Source organism: Miniopterus natalensis, chromosome 1, assembly GCF_054644295.1.
Source record: "Miniopterus natalensis isolate mMinNat1 chromosome 1, mMinNat1.hap1, whole genome shotgun sequence".
NCBI classification, from domain to species: Eukaryota; Metazoa; Chordata; class Mammalia; order Chiroptera; family Miniopteridae; genus Miniopterus; species Miniopterus natalensis.
The window spans coordinates 68956947-68980208 of NC_142081.1; the positions used below are offsets into that span (position 1 = coordinate 68956947).

The following is a 23262-nucleotide window of genomic DNA, read 5'->3' on the forward strand; positions in this document are numbered from 1 at the left end:
TCTCACTTCGAGGAAAACTGTTTTATTCTGCTTCCTCTAAGAGGGCTGCTTTTATAGGCTCCGAGACTGGGATTCTGTTGGTGCCTCAGGGCTGAGCAGAGCAAGGAACTGTGGCACAGCTACTCCTCATTCAAGCCCTTTTGAAAGAAAACACAGTCCAACTTAGCCCTGGAAAGGTGGGTGTTGGGTAGGGTTGGGCACAGAAAACAAAGGGGAGACAGGGCACTTGGTGGGGTGGGGGACTGCTGTGTGGCCTGACAGGGACCCCCTTGGTGGGGGAGGGTGTATCCTAGGGATTGGTTGGAGGGGCAGTTCTGGAGGGTAGGACTCTGGGTCAGCCAGGGGGAGCTGTGAGGGTGAGGACAAGGGTGCTCTGGGATGTTGACTTTAGATTTGCTTTGCAGGTTTGTAGGCCGAAACTAGGCGCAAAAAAAGTGGAAACTGGCAGCTGGGGGAAACTGGGCATATATAGGAAATTAGGTGTTCTAGGGGTTGCTGACTACTCTAGGGCTGGGGTTTGCAAAATCACTGAAAGTGAGAGCTGGAAGAATCTTAGAAGTCACAGAGGACTGAATCACCCTGCCTTCTAGGGCCTTGTGCTCCAGCTGTGGGGGATGAATGAAGAGGAGGCATCCCTTGTGTGGGGGGCTGAGTCTGGGCACTGATATGAGGGGGTGTGCTGCCATGGGGGCCACTAACAAGGCCTGGGGGTGGGGGTTGAGAACCCACCTTGGTGCCGATGTCACGGCTCTTGGCCCGCAGCTTGTTGACCTGGGACTCAGCGATGTCCGCCCGCTCCTCTGCCTCATCCAGTTCATGCTGCACCTTGCGGAACTTGGACAGGTTGGTGTTGGCCTGCTCCTCCTGCAGGGTTCAAAGGGGTAGGAGGATGAGGTGAGAGGAGGCGTGGGGTCAGCCTCCCAGTCTAGGGCACTGGCTCTCCTGTGTCCCTCCTCCAGGCTCAATCTCTAGCAAGGTCACTCACCGCCTCCTCTGCCTGGCGCTTGTAGGCCTTGACCTTCAGCTGCAGCTTGTCCACCAGGTCCTGCAGCCGAAGCAGATTCTTCCTGTCCTCCTCCGTCTGGGGGTCAGGGGTGGTCAGGAGTGAGGATGGCACAGTCATAGGAGGCATGGCCCCTCCCTCCACTTGTCATCTTCACCCTGACCCAATTCTACTTTCTGATCCTCACAAAACATGTAAGTTCTCCTTATAATTTTTCGTCCCCTCCCAAAAAAGTATAAGTATTTTTAACAGTTTGTACCACGAAAGGGTCTAGGGAGCTGATGGACTCTAAAAAGTGTGCACAAAATTGTTAGTGTGCGCCATTTCGGGGAGCAGGCCCTTGGGGGTTCTGGTGCCCTATGAAGGATAAACCCCACAGCTCTAGAACCCAGCAGGTGCTGGTGGTGACTCTGGGACCACAGGTGTGATGGGATCTCCTGGGCTGCAGGGAAATGACATAGACTTGATAGAGATTAAGGACATATGTGCATAGAGGGATGGTGACTTTCTGGGTTGGACAGAAACAAAATATAATTGAGAGTCTTATTCTAGAAAATACAATGGAAGGCTAAAGTCTACACCTCCTTGTGTAACTGAAAAGTTTTGCAGTTTGTTTGAATGGCTTTGGTATATCTTTTTGGTGTATTTTAGTGGTGATGGTGCCAGGCCAAAGCTTGGCCACATACTTGCTTTCTGTTTAGGGTGAGCTCTCTCTGGAGCTCTGTGTGTGTCCTCAGGGGACAGGCTGAGGGTGAATGCTGAGGAGGAGCTCTTAGCCAGAGTCACAGAGACTGACCTCTGAGCCAGGGGACACCCAGGGCAGGACAGGGATGAGCAATGTGGAAACGGGCATCCAGGGCTTGCACTCCCATGCCTTGCTCTGGAAGAGGCTCACAGAGAACACTTCATTCCTGTCCACTGGTGGTCACCCTGGCTTCAGGCCATGGTACAGAGGACCCGGCCCCAGAGCAGCCACCAGCCACACCTGGTAGGTGAGCTCCTTGATGCGCCGCTCGCTCTTCCTCATGCCCTTGATCGACTCCGCGTTGCGCTTCTGCTCGGCCTCCAGCTCGTTCTCCAGCTCCCGCACCCGGGCCTCCAGCTTCTGCAGCTGCTTCTTGCCCCCCTTGAGGGCAATCTGCTCGGCCTCATCCAGCCGGTGCTGCAGGTCCTTGATGGTCTGCTCCATGTTCTTCTTCATGCGCTCCAGGTGGGCGCTGGTGTCCTGCTCCTTCTTCAGCTCCTCCGCCATCATGGCGGCCTGGGGACAGGAGGTGGGTGATAAGTGGTCTGGCTGAGTCCTCACACTCACCACCCAGGAAGGAGACCCTGGCCTGGTGCAGGCGGGGGGGGGGGGCGGCGGGGGCACTCACGTCTGTGATGGCCTTCTTGGCCTTCTCCTCAGCGTTCCTGCATTCCTGCACCGCCTCCTCCACTTCGGTCTGAAGCTGAGACAGGTCTGCATCCATCTTCTTCTTCTGGTTGATGAGGCTGGTATTCTGAGGGCCAGGGTGGGCAGAGCATGAACAGCACTGAGCATCCATGACTGGCTCCCAAACCTCATCTGCTGGGCCCTGCAGCCCACGCTTCCCTCCAGGAATGCGCAAGGGAGCTGCTCACCTGGGAGTGCAGCAGCTGCACCCGCTCGCTGGTCTCGATCAGCTCCTGCTCCGCCAGCTTCCGAGACCTCTCCGTCTGCTCCACCACGGCCCGCAGCTCCTCCAGCTCCGCCTGCAGCAGGTTGTTGCGCCGCTCCACGATGGCGATGTTCTCCTTCAGGTCATCATTGACCCGGACTGCGTCGTCCAGATGGATCTGGGTGTCCTGTGGATCAGGAGGATGGACATGAGAGAGGGAGCTGGCCTCTGGCCTGTCAGAAGGCTCTTACACTGAACTGGATGCCAGTGGAGAACCACTGTGGTGGCTCAGGCGGAGCTGGTGGGTTGTCTCTGCAATGGCCTGGGGCAGGAAGTATGTGGAGCTGTAATGGGACACCACCAGCCAACTTGGCCACGTGGAGGCCATCCCCTCTCTGGGCAGCTGACTTCCTGCTTCCAAGAGTCACCACATACCTTCAGCAAGCTCTGGAGGCTCTTGACTTGTTTCTGGGCCTCAGCAGCTATGCGGTTGGCATGGCTGAGCTGGATTTCCATCTCATTGAGGTCGCCCTCCATCTTCTTCTTCACACGCAGGGCCTCGTTGCGGCTGCGCGTCTCTGCGTCCAGGGAGGTCTGCAGCGAGTCCACCACCCGCAGGTGGTTGCGCTTGGCCTGCTCCATCTCCTCGTCCTTCTCAGCCAGCTTCCGCTCGATCTCGGCCTTGATCTGGTTGAACTCCAGCTGGGCCCGGAGGATCTTGCCCTCCTCGTGCTCCAGGGAGGCCTGGGAGGGGGGCGGGGAGAGAGGGTCCAAGGCAGACAGTCAGGGCATGGCCGGGGCAGGGGTCTGTCCATGAATCACAGATACAAAGTGAATTCAAGAGTGGTGTAAGTGGGTCAGTCAAAGAAGCAGAAGGAGGAAGAAGAAAAGAGAATTTAAAAGAAAAATGAAATAGGCCTAATTGAAGGTGACTCAGGCCCCGCAGAGGAGAGCCAGCAAAGAAGACAAAGGAAAATGAAGAGAAAGATGTTGCCAAGGAAACAAGCAATCAGGCACAGAGTGTAAAACCCCCAAAGAGGGAGGCAGAGGTGGAAAGGGGAGGAGAGTGAAAACAGAAAATCTTTCCTAAGATGTCATAGGTAAAGTGTTTGTGTGAAGGGAACTGAGTGACCTTTTCATTCATTCCACAATATTTGTTGAGTGCCTACTATGTGCCAGGCACTGTTTTAGGCTCTAAGGATGGACCAGTGAACAAATCAGACAAAAGGGAGATGAGAACAGGGACCACAGCCTAGAGCTCCCCCCACCCCCACATTACCCCCCCACACCTCCGCCTCCTCCAGGGCCGACTGCAACTCCAGCTTCTCGGCCTCCAGCTGCTTGCGGATCTTCTCCAGCTCATGGATACTCTTTCCACTGGAACCCAACTGCTCAGTCAGGTCCGAGATCTCCTCTGTGGGAGGGGCCGAACAACTCAGTTGGGGGCTGCCCTGGTCCACTGGGGGAAGGTGTGTGCCTCTTGGAGGCCCTGTGTGGTGCCAGGAGTGGGCATTCTTCCCACCCCTCCCCGGTGGTTTCCAGCCCCAACGCACCCTGGAGGTTCTTGTTTTCCCTCTTGAAGGTCTCCAGGTGCTCCAGGGACTCCTCATAGGCGTTCTTGAGCTTGAAGAGCTCGGTGCTGAGAGAGCGCGACTCCTTCTGTGAGGACTCCAGCTCCGACTGCGACTCCTCGTACTTCTGCTTCCATTCAGCCAGGATCTATGGGGACAGAGTTGGGTTCACTGCGCAGTCCCCTGCCCCACCTCCTGGGGCTGCCCAGGTCCCTTGCCTGGACTCAGCTCCTCCCTGCTCCCAGGAGGATGTCCTTGGCCTCATACTGATGCCAGTACCCCTGCTCTGCCCCTGACTGAGGCCCCCACCAGGCCCACCTTGTCGAAGTTCCTCTGCTTCTTGTCCAGGGCTGCGGCAGCCGCGTTGGAGCGCTCCACGTCCACCATCAGGTCCTCGATCTCGTTCTGCAGCCGGTGCTTGGTCTTCTCCAGGGATGAGCACTTGGCGTTGACGGCCTCCACGGCCTCCTCAGCCTCCTGCAGCCGCTGGGCCAGCTTCTTCCTGCCCGGAGAGGTGGGAGTGGTGGGGGGTGGGAGAGGGTGGGGAGGGTGGAGGGTGTGGATTTGACAAGAGGAAATGACATGAGTCTTGTGGAAAACAATCCTTGAAAACTCAGAAGCGGGTGGGAGAAGCTTGAGGATGGGCCCCAGGGGGCGAGAACGGGCAGGCAGAGTCTTGGTGGCAGGATGTGAAGACCCACAGCACCCAAGAGGGCCTTCTGGGTGGCATCCCCCTAATCCTGGGCCAGCCTTTACGCTGCAGACATGGAGGGGACATGAGCTTCTGCAGGCCACCCCATCTCCCCCTCCACAGCACCCTGCCCCAGGTGGGAGCACTCTGCCCTCAGACAAACCTTTTGTTCGTCTTATATTCGGATGAGAAACATAACGCGAGCAAAAAGCTTCCCTGAGAGGAGAAGGAGGTGGGGCCAGGGCAGGGTCCTCCTGTGTTGTCAAAACCAAGCCAAGCATCCGTCCCCATGCCCAACCTGCTGAGGTTGGAGCGGCACTATGTCCTGCCTGCATAGGGTCCCCAGCCAGGGGCGGGCTGCCTGGGACTCACTTGGCCTCCTCGAGCTCCTCGGTCCGCTGGATGGCGTCCGTCTCATACTTGGTCCTCCACTGGGCCACCTCCGAGTTGGCCTTGGACAGGACTCGCTGCAGCTCCGCCTTGGCCTCTGTCTCCTCCTCGTACTGCTCGCGGAGCAGGTCGCAGTCGTGCCGGGCCGACTGCAGTGCGTGGGCCAGGGCGTTCTTCGCCTGGGAGGTGGGCGCCAGGAGGTGGGCTCAGCTTTCTCCATAAGCAACACCCGCCCTTGCCCACCTCTTCACCGTCTTTTCAACAGCCTCCCGTGGCTTACCTCTCTCTAAATCCCCACTGGACCCAGAACAGTTTACTGAGAACGAATAAGAAAGTACGCCCGTGCAGCACTGCACTCTACAAAAAGCTTCGTGCCCATCAGCCCCATGCTCCTCGAGGCAGCAGGCATTATCACCCCCACCCCCATTCTGAGGGGAGAAGACAGCGGCTTAGACACGGTCGTGATTTCCCCAAGATCACCCAACCGTAAGAGGCAGGTTAGAACTTGCGTCCTGGCCTGTTTTTAAAGTCATACTCTTTCCCCTTTTTCAGGAGCTCAGCAAAATGCTAGAAATAGGCTCTAGTGAGTTTCTCTCTCCAGTTTCGGATTGCCCCGCTAACCCAGGGCCCGTAGGCACCCTTAGCCCATGTAGGGTCCAGGAATGGCAGCAGAAAGCCTGGGGATTAAACGTAAGAGGCATGTGGTGGGGTCTAGGCTATTGCTCCTTTTGGAATTCTGGGAGGATAACGATGGACAGCAAGTCCCAATCTGGGGAAAAGAAATGATGTGGATGCAGTGCTATGTCCTGGCAGGGGGCCAAGTGGCCTGAGTCTAGGCCTCACCTTAACCTCCTCCTCCAGCTGCCGCTTGAGGTCCTCCAGCTGCTGGGTGTAGGTGAGCTTGCCTCGGGTCAGCTGGGAGATCAGCGCCTCCTTCTCATCCAGCTGGCGGGACAGCTCACCTGGAAAGGCACCAAGGCACACTCAGCTCCTGAGGCCAGGCACTCCTCTCTCCCCCAACTCCTCTCCTAACCCTCAGGCTCCATTCTCTGGAGAGGTATGTGTGTGTCTACCTAGGGCTGGGGTGGCGCTCACCATTCTCAGTCTGCAGCTTGGCCCGCTGGCTGGTGAGGTCATTGACAGAACGCTGGGTCTCCTCAGCTCTGCTCCGGTGCTCATTCATCTGGTCTTCCAAGGTCCGGCACATTTTCTCCAGGTTAGCCTGAGAGAGGAGGGAGAGTCATACGATGGTTGTAGGGGGCATCGAAAGGGGTGTCATGGAAGCAATTAAAGAGAAGGAAGAGGCGCCTTGGCCAGTGTGGCTCAGTTGCTTGGGCCTCTTCTGTGCACTGAAAGGTTGCTGGTTCGATTCCTGGTCAGGGCACATGCCTTGGTTTCGGGCTCCATCCCCAGTAGGGGATGTGCAGGAGGCAGCTGATCAATGTTTCTCTCTCATCATTGATGTTTCTTTCTCTCTCCCCCTCTCCCTTCCCTTCTAAAAATCAATTTAAAAAATCTTTTTAAAAAAAGAAAAGGAGAAGGAAGAGGGAAGGCATAGAAGGGAGGAGAATATCAGAGGACTAGAGAGAAGAAGGAAAGTGGGAAACTGAGCATCAAAGAAGAGAGGTGACATGGGAAGAACGTGGAGGTGGGTGGAGGGAATTGGAGGAGAGAGGCTAAGCACAGGCCCACCTTGGCCTTGATGATCTGCTCCATGTTGGAGGTGACATCGTCCAGCTCCAGCTTGAACTCACTCTTCTCCTTCTCCAGCTTCTGCTTCACACGCTGCAGGTTGTCAATCTGCTCGCCCAGCTCGGCCACACTGTCAGCATGCTTCTTGCGCAGGGCCGCTGCCGTGGCCTCGTGCTGCAGAGTGGCCTCCTCCAGGTCCCGCCTCATCTTCTGGAACTCAGCCTCACGCTTCTTGTTCATCTCAATCTGCACAGACGTGGCCCCGCCAGCCTCTTCCAGCCGCTCGCTGATCTCCTCCAGCTCCCGGGACAGGTCTGAGCGCAGCTTCTCCACCTTGGCTCGGGCAGTGCGCTCAGCCTCCAGCTCCTCCTCCAGCTCCTCGATGCGTGCCTGGGCCAGGACACAAAGAGCTCAGATCCATAGCCTGGGAGTCCCTTACTCCAGTTCTAGAAGACTCCTGGCCTGTCTGGAACAGCAATTCAGTTTTGTTCTACCAGTGGAGGTATGGAAAGAAAAGAATTTGGGGGAGATGGTTTAGGCAGCAGAGTTAGCCTTCCTTTATGCCAGAACATTATACATTCTCTATACTGCAAGGAAAGTGGTTGAAGCTTGCTCTTGAAGAGGGACAAAGAGACCTGTGTTCTAGGGACCTCTGTTTAAACTGTGTTAAAGCAGTCTAGTGGGGAAATCATAAAAGTTAGAATGAGAGAGCCATGTTTGTTGACCAGACAACTGAAGACCTAACTGTCTGCTCTAGAATTAAAAACTGAAGTCACGGATCTTCAGGGCTGCAGAGACCTTAAAAGCTACCAGGTAAGAGGGGAGGACATTGAGACCCAGAGATCTGGCTTGGAATAGGAAGCCAAGATTTCTGGCCTCCTGATCTGTGACCTTTTCAAGGTCTCTTCCTACATCATCCTTGGATCACCAGCCCCTCATGGAAGTATTCCATGGGGGAACTATGATAGCTCAGTGTCCCCTTTCTTGGACCCATAGCAAATGTCTGTGATGCTGGGGAGAAGACAACCTGGAGGAGGGGGTTGGGAAACTGAGAACCAGCCCAGGGAGTCCAATGCCCACCTGGGCATCCCAGACTTTACCTGAAGCTCTTTGAGCTTCTTCTGTAGCTGACCACCCAGGGCCTGCTCATCCTCAATCCTTGCATTCAGGGCATTCAGCTCAAAGTCCTTCCTGTGGAGAAAGAGGGAGGCTAAGGCAAGGGAGGCCATTTGGGATCCAGGAGGGTCCACCTGTGGCTGAAAATGGTAATAAAACAAATGAACATCAGGATTTCATTAGAAAAACAACTTCCAAGCTGATGGAGGGTCCACCTGTTGAAGGACTGAAGTCCAATAAGAAATGTGATAGGAAAAGCACTGCAGGTGGAGTGACAGGACCTGAGCTCTGAGGGACTCCCCTCTTTGGTCTGTAAAATGAGGGGGTTGGACTAGACATTTCAAAGGCCTCTTTTCACTCCAATGGTCTTTAATTCTGTCACTCTTTGAATTTGGTTAAACTTTCTGACCCTTTGTTTCCTCTTTGGTAAGTTGGGGCTAAAAATACCATTCTTTAAAGGTGGTTTGAGGATCAATGGGATCATATATTTACTCACTCATTCTCTCAGAGCCTTTCAAAGTCCTGACTCTAAAACACCATAAGATCCTTGATTATTCAAATATGTTCCACAGGCTCAAGTTGGAAAGTGGAACTATACATTTTGGAAAGACTTGCAATAAGAATTAGAACCACTGCCTGGCCGGCATGGCTCAGCGATTGATCATTGACCTATGATCCAGGAGATCACAGTTTGATTCCCAGTTAGGACACATGCTTAGATTGAGGACTCGATTCCCAGCAGGGGGTATGCAGGAGGCAGCCGATCAATGACACTCTCTCATCATTGATGTTTCTGTTTCTCTCTCCCTCTCCCTTCCTCTCTCTGAAGTAAATCAATAAAATATATATTTTTAAAAAGAATTAGAGCCCGGCCAGGCATGGCTCAGCAGTTGAGCATTGACCTAGGATCCAGGTGATCGGGATTCGATTCCCAGTCAGGGCACATGCCTGGGTTGTGGGCTCAGTCCCCAGTAGGGAGTGTGCAGGAGGCAGCCGATCAATGACTCCCTCATGATTGGTGTTTCTATCTCTCTCTCTCCCTCTCTTTTCCTCTCTCTGAAATCAATAAAGATATATTTAAATAAATAAATAAATAAATAAATAAATAAATAAATAAATAAATAAATAAAAAGAATTAGAACCATGACTTCATGAGAACAAAGAAATGGCCTGACCCATTTCTCTGTGGCTCTCTGGGCTCTCTGTGAAGCACCTAAATGATCTTCCTTCCCCCCCTCCCTCCCTCCCTCCCTCCCTCCCTCCCTCCCTCCCTTCCTTCCTTCCTTCCTTCCTTCCTTCCTTCCTTCCTTCCTTCCTTCCTTCCTTCCTTCCTTCCTTCCTTCCTATCCTCACCTGAGGATATTTTTTCCATTGCTTTTCAGAGAGAGTGGAAGGGAGAGAGAAAGAAACATCGATGTGAGAGACACATGATTGACTGCCTCCTGTACATACCACGACTGGGGCCGGGGATCCAGCCTGCAACCAAGGTACATACCCTTGGCCAGAATTGAACCTGGGACCCTTCAGTCCGTGGGCTGATGCTCTAACCACTAAGCCAAACTGGCTAGGGCTAAACAAACTTTCTTGAGAGGCTTTTGGTGTGGAGACTTCCTCTGTGTTAACAGCTGGTCCCCTAAAAGACTTGTGTACAAAGGGTGCGAGCTGTTATTTTCCATCCCTTTTAAATGCCCAATAGAAAAAAAGAGCTTAAGGGATTCAAGTTAGACTCTTTGCCAAGGAGGACTGCCGGGTTCTGATGTGCATGTCTGGGGGTGGAAAGCACTCTTCCTGGAAGCCTTGACCACAATTTTGCACCCACTTATTGAAGCTGTATGAGGCTGTTGCCTCTGAGGATGGATGTCTTGGGTCAGCTTAGGCTGCCATCCACGGAACAGGGTGCTGGGTTGGGGAGAAAAAAAGGCAGCAGGGAGGGAAACACGCTACTTTTTCAGCCGCTCATCCAGCTGCTGCTTGGCGTTCTCCAGATCCATGATGCTCTCCTGGGTCAGTTTCAGGTCGCCCTCCAGCTTCCGCTTTGCTCGCTCCAAGTCCATGCGTACCTTCTTCTCCTGTTCCAGAGACCCCTCCAGCTATTGGAGAGAAGGACCAGTGTGCCACGTGAGGACAAGTATCCTGACTTGGTTATTTGAAAACTCAGTCACTCCCGGGTTGGGGGATCCCAAGAGATGTCCAGGGCTTTGGAAAGCTTCCCCAGAGTGGGCCAAATGTTACCAAGGGCTGTGAGAATGCCTAGCATGTAAGGATGCTCAGTAACTGATACATGATTGAATGAATGACTGTGGGATGAAACCCCAAATCTACATTCATTCATTCTGCATACTATAAGCACCTACTGGGTTTCAGGAGCCATGCTAAGCACTGCAGAAACAAAACTGACTAAAACCAAGTTTCCACCTAAAGGCAGCTCAGTCTTATGGCTAAGACAGATGCTTCAACAATGATAAGACAGAGTGATAAGTGACTCAAGATGTGCACAAAGAACTATCTGTGGAAACAGTGATCACTGAGGACCAGATCCTGTCTGAAATATTAGAAATCCAAAGGTTCTCTTTGAGGAGCCTCACAAAATTCCCAGAGAAATGTAGCATGTTCTTATGAGATAATCCTCTGGATCCTGTGGTTGAAGGTAGAGATTTATAGTCTTGAACCTAAATTGGAATAAGGAAGCCCATCTCTACTGTTGATTGTGTCAGTGAGATGATCTACATAACTCACATTTGATCATCCTTCCCCTTTTCTATTCCTAGCTCCCTTCTAGAAATGTATCAGGAAAGGAAGCACTCTCCAATACCTCTCCCCCCACCACACACACAGATGGACATGGTATGTCTAGGCCTTATGACAATCTACTCACATCATCCACCTGCTGCTCCAGCTTGACCTTGGCCTTGGTCAGTGTGTTAACCTTGTCCTCCTCAGCCTGAAGGTCATCCAGGGCCTGCTGGTGGGCCTCTTGCAGAGCTTTCTTCTCCTTAGTCAGCTTGGCGATGATCTCGTCCAGTCCAGCCATCTCCTCTGTGAGGTTCTTCACCTGTCAACCAAGAACCCCATCCCTTTTAGGGTCAAAGGTCACCAGCCTGGAGACATCTATTGCCATCTCCATGCTGCTATCAGGATTCCCTGAGTGGCCTAGTGTTGGTTAAGGTCAGTATGGTCTTTGAATCCTTTGGAGACCTGGGCGGGAACCAGAGGGAGCTGCCCTCACCTTGTTCTCTGTTGCATGCTTCTCTTTCTCCACCTTGGCCAGGGTCAGCTCCAGGTCATCAATGTCCCTTTTGAGCTCAGAGCACTCGTCTTCCAGTTTGCGCTTCTTGGCAGTGAGCTCGGCGTTCATCTCCTCCTCATCCTCTAGCCTCTCATTTATCTCTTTCACCTTGGCCTCCAGCTGGATCTTGTTCTTGATCAGCTGGTCACAACGCTCTTCTGCATCGGCCAAGTTGTCTTGTTCCTGAGGGTGAGGCACAGAGGGGAGGCTGTTCAGTGGGTGGGGTCTTTGCTGTAATAAGTGGAAGGGGGGGAGGCTAAGCCCTGGCTATAGGAGGGGAGCTCCAGGACATCCTCCCACTGCAAAAAATCTCAGAAGGATGGGGGGAAGAATTTTAGGGCAATGTGATGGGAGCTTTGGGGGATGGGAACAAAGGGAAGGGAACCGGAAGTCTCTTTATCTGGCCTCTTCCTCTGATCTCCACCACTGAAGGGAGAAAACTACATATATATATATATATATAGCAATGAGATGGGAAGCTTTATTCCCTGTTTAGGGATGAGGACATTGAGATTCAGAGGTAATGCATAGTTAGCCCAAGGTCACAAAATTATTGAGCTGTGGATCCAGGATGAACCTAGGTGGAAAGCCTGTATTTTAAACGTTAGTTCTTTCCCCCTTTCCCTTTCCTTCTCTCAAGGGACCTCTTTGGAGGCCTTTGAAAATGTTGATTCCAGAATCCTTTGTCTGTGAGGGGACAAAATGGTTAGCCCCTGGGTGGGGAGGTGCAGGGTGGAAGAGCCCAAAGGGACCCAGAGCCTCACCGCCTGCACTTGGAGCTGCAGGTCATTCTTCTCCTGCAGCAGAGACACCATCTTCTCCTCCAGCTCCTTGCGGCGAGCCTCGGACTTCTCCAGCGCCTCTTTGAGGCGCCCAAACTCCTCCTTCATGGTGGCCATCTCCTTTTCTGTCTCTGCACTCTTCAGCAGAGGCTTGATCTTAAAGTACAGTTTCATCCAGGGCCAGTTCTTGACCCCCATGAAGGCCCGAATGTTCCACTGGATTATCAGCAGGGAGTCTCTGCAGGGGCCCAGCGAAAGAGTTGGTGAGAGATCTCTCCTCCTTCCTTCCTGTTCTGAGGCCCTGACTACCTAGGCCCTTTCCTTCATCCATCCTGTTCTCTGACCATGAGGCCCACCCTCTGTCCCTATGAGACACTCCTGCTGGTTTTATTGTTTGAAGATCCAGTGAGCTCTTTCTCCTGACTGCCCATGAACCAGCCTTGGCCTCAGGCTGGCCCCCTCCTTTTGAGATCTCTCACCTGCGTTCCAGAAGCTTCTTGAACTCCATCCTGGAGAGCACACCACGAGACTGGGCCTGGATGCGGGTGATGATGCGGCTCAGCTTCTCATCTCGCATCTCCTCCAGCAGCCCCAGCAGCCCTGCCTTGAAGAATACCTGCAGACAAGGGGGAGAGCCAAGGGGGCTGCAGCCTCAGAGAAGGCTATCAAGGGTGGAGAAAGGGTGGGAGACCCTGGCTGAGCTCCCAGAGGACCCGTCACCTGCTCATTCTAGACCTGGGAGTGAAATGTGAAAGATAAGACAGGAAGGAAGCCAGGCTTCCAGTCTTTGGGTTGATGCAGGAAGCCAAGAATCAGCGGTCTGCCTTCCAAACTCCCAGCTACTCCACTCAGCATGACTGCATGTCCTGCAATTCTACCCCATGGACCTCTAGACTCACCTTGGTGTGGCCAAACTTGTATTGGTTGTGGTCAATGTCCAGGGAGCCCAGCAGCTTCTCTGCCCCTTTTCTGCTGTCAATGAACTGCCCTTCAGGGATGGCTGCTGGGTTGAGGATGCGATACCTGGGAAGGAGGCGCCCAGAGTCACCCATGTTCTGCACTGGTCTGCTCTGCCCACAGAATTTGGGACCACCTACAGACTCCATTCCCCATGAAGTCCACCTGTACTCACCTCTGCCTGAAGTCCCCGTAGAGGATGCGGTTGGGGAAGCCCTTCCTGCAGATGCGGATGCCCTCCAGCACGCCGTTGCAGCGCAGCTGGTGCATGACCAGGGGGTTGTCTATCACCCCTGCAGCAGTGGGGAGGAGAGAGAAGGTGTGGGGAGAGCACTGGACTAAGAGCCAATGTCCTGAGTTCTGATCCTGGCTCTGCCACTTGTAAGCCTTTAACCTTAGCAGGTCAGTTAATAATAATCCTTAATTACTTTTCATTTTTTTCTAACTTTTAAGAGTAACCAAGGGCTTTCACATTTTTATTTGGTTTATGCCTATTATCATAGCATAGCCAGGGCAGATATGTCCCATTTTCTAGAGAAGAAACTAAGACAAGAGGGGTTAAGCTCAGAGAGGTTAAGCCCAGAGAGGTTAAGGGGCTTGACCAAAGTCACTAAGTTGATCAGAACAGAGCTAAACCTTAAACCCAGGCCCATGAGCCTCCATCTCCTTATCAGTCAAAAAAGGATAAACGATTCTCATGTCTCATTGGGGGTTGTAAGGCACTCATGAGGTAATGTCCATCAAAGAGCCTTACACATTACCCTGAGTTACACATTCCAAAGGTAAAGCAGCACTGGGGTGGAGGACCTCACAAGGGAAAGGAAAAGAATGTGATTTGAAAAGTGCTGTAGTAGGAAAGTAGGAGGTGACTTAGAAGGCCTGTTCTTGGAGCAGTGAGTCTCCAGCAGTAGTGAGTTCTTGGGCTCACCTGGAGACTTGGTCTCATTGGGGATGATGCAACGCACGAAGTGGGGGTGTGTGCAGCGCAAGTTGGTCATCAGCTTGTTCAGATTTTCCTGTGGCCCAAAGAATATGAGGGAAAAGTAAAGAAAGTGGAAAAAAAAAGAGAGAAGTAAGAATGGGAAAGGAGAGGAAAAACAGGAAAGACAGAGGGAGAGAATGCAAGGAGCTAAAGAGAATGAAGGATGCTAGGGGGAGACATGGGGAGGAGAGAGAGGATAGGAGGCAGGAGGGAAAGAAAAGAGAGGTGATGGGAACTGAGTAAGGAAAGAGGTCAGCAAATGAAGAAAGAAAATGGAAATGAAGAGATGAGAAGACAAAGTGTGGAAAGGATCACAAATGGAATGAGACAGGGAGTGCGAGGAGTCAGGATGAACAAGGCAAGGAAGGATCCGTGCTGGGCCAGGGTTAGGGGCCACGCACTCACCCTGTGCACGGCTGACACAGTCTGAAAGGATGAGCCTTTCTTGGCCTTGCCTTTGCCCTTATCAGCAGCTGTGGGAAGAAGAGTCAAGAAAGGGAGCACAGGTGGGCGTGTGGGGAGGCCAGGGCAGGTGCAGTCATATCCTCTAGCTTACATCCTCACAGGCATTTGGACTCCAGGGGACGGTCTTCACTGTGGGTGCCTCAGTTTCTCCACCCAATTCTACCTCAGTGAACCTGTAAACCTTGAGTGCAGCCTGATATGGAAGTGGTGGGGTGTAGCAATTGTCCTGCTTCAGATCCAGGGCAGAAACCCTGTTCCTTAATCCCCTGGTTCCCAGTCTCTACTTACGTGCATCAGCAGCAGCATAGTTGGCAAACAGGTTGCTGAGCAGCTTGAGGGAGGACTTCTGGTATAAGCCCACCACCGTCTCATTGAGTGGGTCTTTGTTCTTCTGCAGCCAGCCGAGGATGTTGTAGTCCACAGTGCCAGCATAGTGGACCAGAGAGAAGTGGGCTTCCTGCTTTCCCTTGATATTGCGAGGCTTCTGGAAGTTGTTGGACTTGCCTAGGTGGTTGTCATACAGCTTGGCCTTGAAGGTCATATCAGTGGCCTTGGGGAACATGCACTCCTCCTCCAGGATGGACATGATGCCCATGGGCTGAGGGTGGAGGGGAGAGTGTCACTGATCATGCCTCATACAAATGGAGATAGAGCCTGCTCTAGGGTCATTATTTGCTTATAGAGATACCCCATTTGGGCATTAAGGTATCAGGCTCAGCTCTCTGTACAGTTATCTGTTGACTGGCACCTATTCAAGCCTTCCCAAGGTGGAAGACTTTGTTTGATTTCAGAGGGACCTTTGTGAAAGTCTGGGAATGTGGATGCTATAGGTGCTTTACATATCACTCATCACCCAGATCCCTGAGATGGTGCAGGTTGAAAATAGGGGCACTCTTGCCCTAGCCAGTTTGGCTCAGTGGTAAGAGTGTCGGCCCATGGACTAAAGGGTCTTGGGTTCGATTCTGGTCAAGAACATGTACCTTGATTGCAGGCTCGATCCTCAGCCCCAGTCAGGGCATGTAGGGGAGGCAACCAATCAATGATTTCTCACATTGATTTCTCTTCCCGCTCACCCACTTCCCCCCTCTCTGAAAAACAATGGAAAAAATATCCTTGGGTGAGGATTTTAAAAAAGAAAATAGGGGCACTCTTACAATTTCCCACCCCACCCTCAAACTTTCTGCTCCTTAGATGGGTAAGCCAGAGTAGCTAAACACACTGGTGGGGGAGACCATCCTGGAGGTGTCTGTCCTCTGTGTGTCTACTCTCAGGCCCATGGGAACTCAGCTCTCCTAGGTATCACCCTGTCCTGGATGGCTAGGACAACATAGGGCTCTGGAAACTTTCACTCAAGTGTGGCACAGCCCTTGAGCGGGTCGGCTGAGTTCAACCTCATGAGGTAGGCAGACTTATCAGCCTCTGGAAGGGAAGAGTAGGTAGCAAAGGATCTCTAGATCCTGCTCCCCAGAAAGGATGGGGTTCAGTATTCATGTGGGTATGAGTGGACAGTTCAGGTGGGGCTGAGGCAGCACCTTCTCAATGAGGTCGATGCAGGCCTGCAGGTCCATGCCAAAGTCGATGAACTCCCACTCGATGCCCTCCTTCTTGTACTCCTCCTGCTCCAGCACGAACATGTGGTGGTTGAAGAACTGCTGCAGCTTCTCGTTGGTGAAGTTGATGCAGAGCTGCTCGAAGCTGTTGAACTGCAGGGGGAATGAGGGCAGAGCCCGGTCAGGTAGGCAGGTATGCTAGTGGCCAGTGGGCTCAGCCCAGGGCTGTGTCCAGCCCAGTTAAAGGTGTGGCTTGTCCCCTCCCATCCCCTGTCAGGGCAGGGAGGGAGGACTCCCTTGAAGACAGGAATCTGACTACCTCCATCACTGCTGAACCCTACTTGCCTCTCTGGCGCCTGGCCTATGGTTGTCCTGTGGCCTGTGCCAATGAGTGTTATTGCTCTCCCTACTCCCAGGGCTCCCCCCGACTCACGTCGAAGATCTCAAAGCCAGCAATGTCCAGGACTCCAATGAAGTACTGGCGCTGCTGCCTGGTCTCCAGGGTGGCGTTGATCCGCGTCACCATCCAGTTGAACATCTTCTCATACACTGACTTGGCCAGTGCCCCGATGGCATATGACACCTAGAAGGTAGGGAGAGATCCAGGTGAGGAGACTTGTTAGGAAGAGTGAATTCCAAAGCTCCCACTACACCATGCAAGCCCCTGCCACCATTTATCTTCTGAAGATGACCCACCTGCTGGACATTCTGCCCCTTGGTGACATACTCATTGCCCACTTTCACCCGAGGGTGGCACAGCCCCTTGAGCAAGTCGGCTGAGTTCAACCCCATGAGATAAGCAGACTTATCAGCCTCTGGAAGGAAAGGGTAGGTAGCAAAGTTGATAAAGAGATGACTCCTCTGCAGATGCAACCTTCAGTGACACAACTGCCCTCAGCACCCCAGACTCCCACCTTCGGTGCCGTCAGGCTCAGCCTGCTCCTCTCGCTGCTTCTGTTTGAACTTCATGTTTCCAAAGTGCATGATGGCACCAGTCAGCTTGTAAATAGAATTCTTCTCCTCTGGAGTGAAGCCCAGCACGTCAAAGGCATTCTGTAAGAAGGCCCCATGTTGGTGGACCACAGGAAAGGGAGGATGGCAGGGAAATGAGATCTCTCTTCAGTTGGAGAGAGAACCCTGTGAGTTCTGAGATTCCCATACCCAGTGGCGACTCCAAAACAAAGATGGGAGGTGCAGGGTGGAGGGCAGACATCCTCTGCCCCAGGGCCAGTGGTCACATCTGTTCTCTGGAGGTGCTCTGGGTTACCCACACATGCTTCCTACTGTTGTCCGTTTTCTAAGCCCCACACTTGCTTCCATCCTGGACCTTCCATATCTGTCCATATCTGTTGTTTACCTAACAGCCTGCACAGCTCATGGAATCCACATGACCTCCTCCCTTCCCTTAGTGATGCCTTATTTTTTGACTTGTCTGCTTCTCTGTCCCATGGCTTTCAGTTCTCTCTGAATTGATTGGACACCAAATACTGGCCAGCTCTTTCTCATCACACTTATATCTCAGCACACCCTGGCCAGAGCAACATGCTGGGAGGGCCATACCACTACAAACAACAGACAGTCAATGTCAGCTGTACTCCTGGGCCAGTGGAATGCCCATTTGCCCCTCACCACCAATACCTTCATCTCTCGATTGGGTCCTTACACACTTACATCAGTGGCCATGAGCTCCTCAGAGTCATCAATTGAAGCCACAGTAGTCTCTCCTTGGGAGATGAATGCATAATCATAGGGGTTGTTGGTGATCAGCAGCATGTCTGGGGGAAGAAGATGTGATTAGGATGTGGCACAAACCCTTGACTCTCACTGGGGCTGCCACAGCACAGGGCCTGCAGAAAAGCAAATGACAAGACTTAATGTGACACCACATCCCACAGAACTCTATTCAGCAGTGCCATAAACCCAGTGCGCGCCAACAAGCAGCCCAAGCAGAAGGGACCAGGTTGCCATGGAGACAGTTGGTCTCAGTTGGTAGCTCTGACTCACCCAGCAGCTCAGGCTTTTTATTAGACAGGATTTGGTAGAAAATATGATAATCTCTCTCTGATTTCAGCTGGAAAATAACTCTGGATTTTTCCAGAAGGTCTGTGAACAGTAGGGGAGAAAGAAAAGGTTGGAATTTAGGTACAAGGAAACAAAAATGAATGCTAAATCTAGCAAGCAAAAGGCAGAGGGAGAGGGATAAGAGGAAAGAGAGAGACTCATACACAGACACACAGAGTTGTAGATGGAGACAGAGACCCAGTAGGAGAGAAATAGTCTCAGAGAAAGACACGCAGAGCTGCAGAGACAGAGATGGAGAAAGACCAGAGGAAGTCTCAGAGAGAGATGGATACACAGACACACAGATACAGAAAGAGGGAGAGAGATTGAGGGCCAGAGACCTGGAGAGAGACAGAGAGAGAGAGGTTGAGATCAAGATGGTTAAAACAAGGGTGAGCTCAGGCTGAGCCCTAGCAGATTCATGGCACTCACAAGTCTCTATGTCTGCAGATGCCAACTTTCCAGTCGCCCCAAAATGGATTCGAATGAATTTCCCCTGGAGAGATAGAGGAGAGTAGTGAAGAGTTGAAGGAAAGCTCATATTTGATGCCATCCCTCGACCAGCCCAAATCCCAAGTCCAGGGTCAGGGACTCACAAAGCGGGAGGAATTGTCATTCCGGACCGTCTTGGCATTGCCGAAAGCCTCCAGGGCAGGGTTGGCCTGAATGATCTGGTCCTCCAGGGTGCCCTGCAGAGGTCAGGAGGGTGGCAAGTGAGAGGGTTCTCTCCCCTTTTTGTAGTGTGGGCCCTTGGGGGACAACAGACCTACCTTGCCTGTGTTCTGGTCCTTCTTACTGCGATCTCCAATGGCAGCAATAACAGCAAAGTACTGAATGACCCTCTTGGTGTTAACTGTCTTCCCGGCCCCGGATTCTCCTCTGTCAGGACATTCAGGGGCTCATTAGGCAGTGCACAAACACTGCTTGAGGCTAACAAGCTTCAAGTCAGGAGAGAGTGCCTGGTCCTTGACAGTGGGAACCCTGACGAAGGCAGCTGACAGGTGCTAAGCATCCCAAACACATAGCTGTATTCTGACATGCCCAGGGTCAGGGGTAGTGACCAGGAAGGATGGCACAAGACGGTGCTGGGTTTGGGCCTGTGGAACCTGGTCTTAGCTGGGCAAAGTCAATCAGAAGAGACGGGCCTGGGCTGTTTTGAGTAAGAATGGGTGGGGCTGGAAGAACGTGGAAGGGAAAGATGGAAGAAAATGAAGAATTGAAGAAGACATGGTGATACTGGTCTTAGGGATAAATGATGAACTGGAGAAGAGTGGATGCAGGGGATTGGAGAGGAAAAATAAGAGAAGGAAGGGAGAGAGCAAAGAGAAGGTAAGGGGAAAGGCCAGAGAAGGAGGAGCTGGCATGAAAGTGGAGGGAAAAGAGGAGCTGGTGTGAAGCTAGGGGCCCTGATGGGGCTGGGGACCCTGAATGGGCTGCGGTCAGAAAGATTCTGGAAGGGAACAGGGTAGGAGCCACACTCACGTAATCAGGATGGACTGGTTTTCTCTGTCTGTGGGTAGAAAATGGGGAGGGAAAGTCAGGAGCCACACAGGATGCTCTTGTTTGGTGCCCCCCTATCTCCTTGCCCCCTACCCTTCTCCAGGCCTGCCCCAGCTGCCAAACCCCTCCGGAGAAAAGCCGGAATGTGCGTTTCCTCAAGTGGGGTGCTCAGGAAAACCCTTCACTTGGGGTCTGTCACCTGTCAGCATGTACTGATAGGCGTTGTCAGAGATGGAAAAGATGTGGGGCGGCGCCTCACTCCTCTTCTTGCCCCGGTAGGCGGCCACCACCTCAGCGTTGTACACTGGCAGCCACTTGTAGGGGTTGATGGTGACACAGAAGAGGCCTGAATAGGTCTAGGGGTAGAATAAGAGAAGTGAGTTGCTAGTGGGAGGGATGGCATTAGAGTTAGAGAAAGATTGCAGGAAAGGGAGAAGGGAAAGTCTATGAATACATTAAATCTGAGTAATGCCAGCCCCCAGGGTATTAGAACTAACCAAGGATGTAGGGACTATGACAGAGTGCAGTACTGCCTGGGCACAAAGAACAGAGATTCTTGTCTCCAGGATGGACATATGTATGGACCAGGAAGCTACCAGATTCAGAGGGATGTCACAGATGGAGCACTCACATAGATCATCCAGGCCGCATAGCGCTCCTTGAGGTTATAGAGCACGGCGGGCTCGTGGAGGAAGGTCAGCATGGCCATGTCCTCGAGCTTGTCAAACTTGGGCGGGTTCTGCTGCAACACCTGGTCCTCCTTCACTGTCACCGTCTGCAACAGTCCCCACACAGAGCCTACTGTCAGCCTTCCCTCAACAGAGACAGGATTTGGGCAAGTTATAGGATGATGGTGTTTAAGGAAGAAGGAGAAGATACATTGGATGTTGAGAACTAGAAGGGCTGTTTGGAGGATGTGGATCCCTACCTAAAGGAAAGGAAAATCGTATTGCTTTTAGGTCTATGTGGGGTGGATCTTAGCAACACCTCTCTCTGTCCACCCAAGGTGTGGGGGGTGCCCAGAGAGACCTCTTATGCCAGCCCTGCCACCTACCTTGCCATTCTCTGTCTCGGCAGTGACTTTGCCACCCTCTCGAGACACAACCTTGGCCTTGACGAACTCTTCTTTGTCATCAGGTACAAAGACATCCTTCTTGAGGTCAAATGGCCTGGTCTGGGCTTCCAGCCGCTCCTTGTCTGACTTGCGCAGGAAGGGGGCAGCGGCCCCAAATATTGCCATCTCTGCATCCCCCATGGCGGTGCCTGCAGTGGGCAAGAGAAGGAGCTGGCTGCCCTCCCACCCACCTGTCCTCCCCTCCACTCTTCTCCCTGAACTCTCCTCTACAGTGGGAATCCCAGAGCTAGCACCATGCTCAGGAGTCAGGAGGGGTCACTGGCAAGTCCCTTGTTCCTTGAGCTTGTCCTTCAACCTGAGAATGCCTAGCAAATCTGTCAGGCAGATGGGGAAACTAAGTTGTTTTTTTTAAGTCCTCACTCAAGGGTATGTTTTTATTGATTTGAGAGAGAGAGAGTAAGAGAGAGAGAGAGAAACATTGATGTGAGAAACATTGATCAGTTGCCTTCTGTATGCACCATGACTGGGAATAGAACCCACAACCTTTTGGTATACAGGATGATGCTCCAGCCAACTGAGCCACCTGGCCAGGGCGAGAAGGGACAGCTAACTTTGTTCAGCCTGGGACTCCCCTGGAACAGGGAGGAGCATCCTGGGCTTCTTGGAGCAAGAAATTGACTATATCCATCTCTGACCCTTGTCTTTCCCTGGCCCCCCACTAGTCACAGGTGACAACTCCTGGTCATCAAGACATTTTCTGTAAGGCAAGGCAGAAACTAGAGTGCCATATCCTCCCAGATCCTCCACACCCCATCTTCAGCTTTCCTTACCTTGACCTCTCAAATATGTCTGTAAGAGGAAAGTGTCTCAAGCCCGTAGGGAACCTGGAGAGAGGCAAGGCTGGGTCAGTGCCACCTCCCTGCTGCTCCCTAGCTCTGCTCTTCAGCACCTATCCACCCCTCCCCTAGGGCTGAAAATAGGTGGGAAGTGGTAGTCAGCTTCTCTGGTTCTGTCCTCTCTCTTGCTTTCCAAGCACTATTCCTTTTATCCCCAAGTGCTAATTCTAGTTTTCTGACAACAACTCAATTCTGAGCCCTAGTCACCCTCCCTCCTGGGAGATGATCCCACCCTTGCCTGTACCCATCTAGTGAAACTTGTTTTCCTTGATTTATTGAAGAACAACAAATGCTCATATTTGTTCAGAGCTTTATAGCCTCCAAGGCTTTTTATGTACATATTCCTACTCAATCCTCAACCCATTCTACATATGAGGAAATCAAGGCTACAGGGCTTGCTTGTCCAAGAACACGTAACAATAAGTGGTGGAGTCAGGACTTGAACCCTAGTCTCATGACTCTAAAGCCATTTCTCTTCCATCCTGTCCCCACTTGATTGTGGGGACATTCTCAGAGAGGAGACCGTGTGGGCATCTTCTTAAAAACACTCCCCTCACACAGCCAAAAGCATTCCACTGTCCTCTGAGAAACATGCATGCCCGCCGCTCATGTCTCACAGACACACTCCCTTCCTGCATATACCTCGCCGCCCCCCCAGTGTGCCATTATGCCTCAGCAACAGACGTGCACTTAAATATGTGTACAGCTTAAGTAGGCTCACATGCTGTACACTGTCGAGTATACAGAGACCTGGAACAGCCACACCATGTGTCTGGGAACACCTGTTGCAGGGTGTACACAAACTGTAGCAGTCTCGACTCCTGGATGCACACACAAGCACTTCCATGTGCATGGACGTGGGTAGTTACCCATCGCAGACCTCACAGAACTAGCTTTTCAGCATACCCACTTCCTAAGAAATCATTCTCTGCCATCCTCTTGCCCTGTGCCTCGCCCCAGATGGACCTGCTTGTCCTCAGGCATGATCATAAACACATCTCCCACTCGATATTTCTGTAATCTTAGACAGTGAGGTACATACTCTTCCTCACCACGTGTTCAGACCATACACGCACACCACATGCACACACACACACATGCACACCCCTCTAATGCATTCTGGTCTTATATGCTTTGATATAAACATCCCTCAGTAACACATGAGCCCCCCACTCCTCCCCACGCATGTTTGGGCCTGAACATGTGTGCTCAGTTACCAGATCCAGTACTCTGCAGGAAGCCCCGCATGCAGCTTGCTGTTCCTAGAGGAGCCCTTTCCTAAACCTGGGCCCCCCTTATCCCCAGGAAGGCTTCCAGCTCTGTGCTCCTACCTGAGCGCAGAAAGGACAGACAGAGTGCAGGAGAGAGCTGTGGAGCCTGACCTGGTCAGGGGCCGTATATATGGAGCAGCAGGGCAACCCCACCCCCACCTGCACCCAGTCCCCAGCCCGATTTAGAAAGGGCTGTTGTCACTAGAAGCATTTCCCCCAGGCTCCCCCCTCCTAAACAGCACTCCTCTCCCCCCTTCCAGCTAGGAAACAATTGGAAGTGGTCGTCATTGTTATGGCATGGAGTGTGCAGGGTCTGAGTTCCAGGGGGCGGGGATGG

The 23262-nt window shown here is 52.5% G+C and overlaps 1 protein-coding gene across 1 annotated transcript; it reads right to left on the reverse strand.

The window, feature by feature from the left end:
- LOC107531658 (myosin-7) lies at positions 1–23023 on the reverse strand. The gene is made up of 40 exons (XM_087823033.1): positions 22986–23023; positions 21589–21642; positions 20738–20946; positions 20315–20458; positions 19883–20039; positions 19666–19693; positions 18954–19062; positions 18780–18872; positions 18616–18679; positions 18127–18225; positions 17794–17897; positions 17037–17175; positions 16819–16937; positions 16556–16705; positions 16105–16275; positions 14861–15170; positions 14513–14580; positions 14054–14141; positions 13301–13418; positions 13068–13191; positions 12648–12784; positions 12151–12406; positions 11327–11569; positions 10976–11152; positions 10045–10190; positions 8085–8175; positions 6985–7374; positions 6388–6514; positions 6136–6254; positions 5275–5471; positions 4530–4713; positions 4194–4359; positions 3930–4054; positions 3076–3384; positions 2624–2827; positions 2377–2502; positions 1989–2264; positions 986–1081; positions 730–864; positions 1–137 (listed from the first exon to the last, which is right to left on the reverse strand). The coding sequence occupies exons 3-40, from the start codon at positions 20936–20938 to the stop codon at positions 120–122; spliced, it is 5808 nt and encodes a 1935-aa protein (XP_087679159.1). The 5' UTR covers positions 20939–20946; positions 21589–21642; positions 22986–23023; the 3' UTR covers positions 1–119.
- Between the last annotated feature and the right edge of the window lie 239 nt (positions 23024–23262).

Excerpts from the sequence above, each read along its gene's own strand:
- LOC107531658 (XM_087823033.1), bottom strand. The coding sequence starts at position 20,938 with ATGGGGGATGCAGAGATGGCAATATTTGGGGCCGCTGCCCCCTTCCTG. Across the intron at positions 19,694-19,882 it reads CTATCAGTACATGCTGACAG|ACAGAGAAAACCAGTCCATC; the intron begins GTGACAGACCCC and ends TTCTACCCACAG. Across the intron at positions 2,503-2,623 it reads TGCAGCTGCTGCACTCCCAG|AATACCAGCCTCATCAACCA; the intron begins GTGAGCAGCTCC and ends CCTGGCCCTCAG.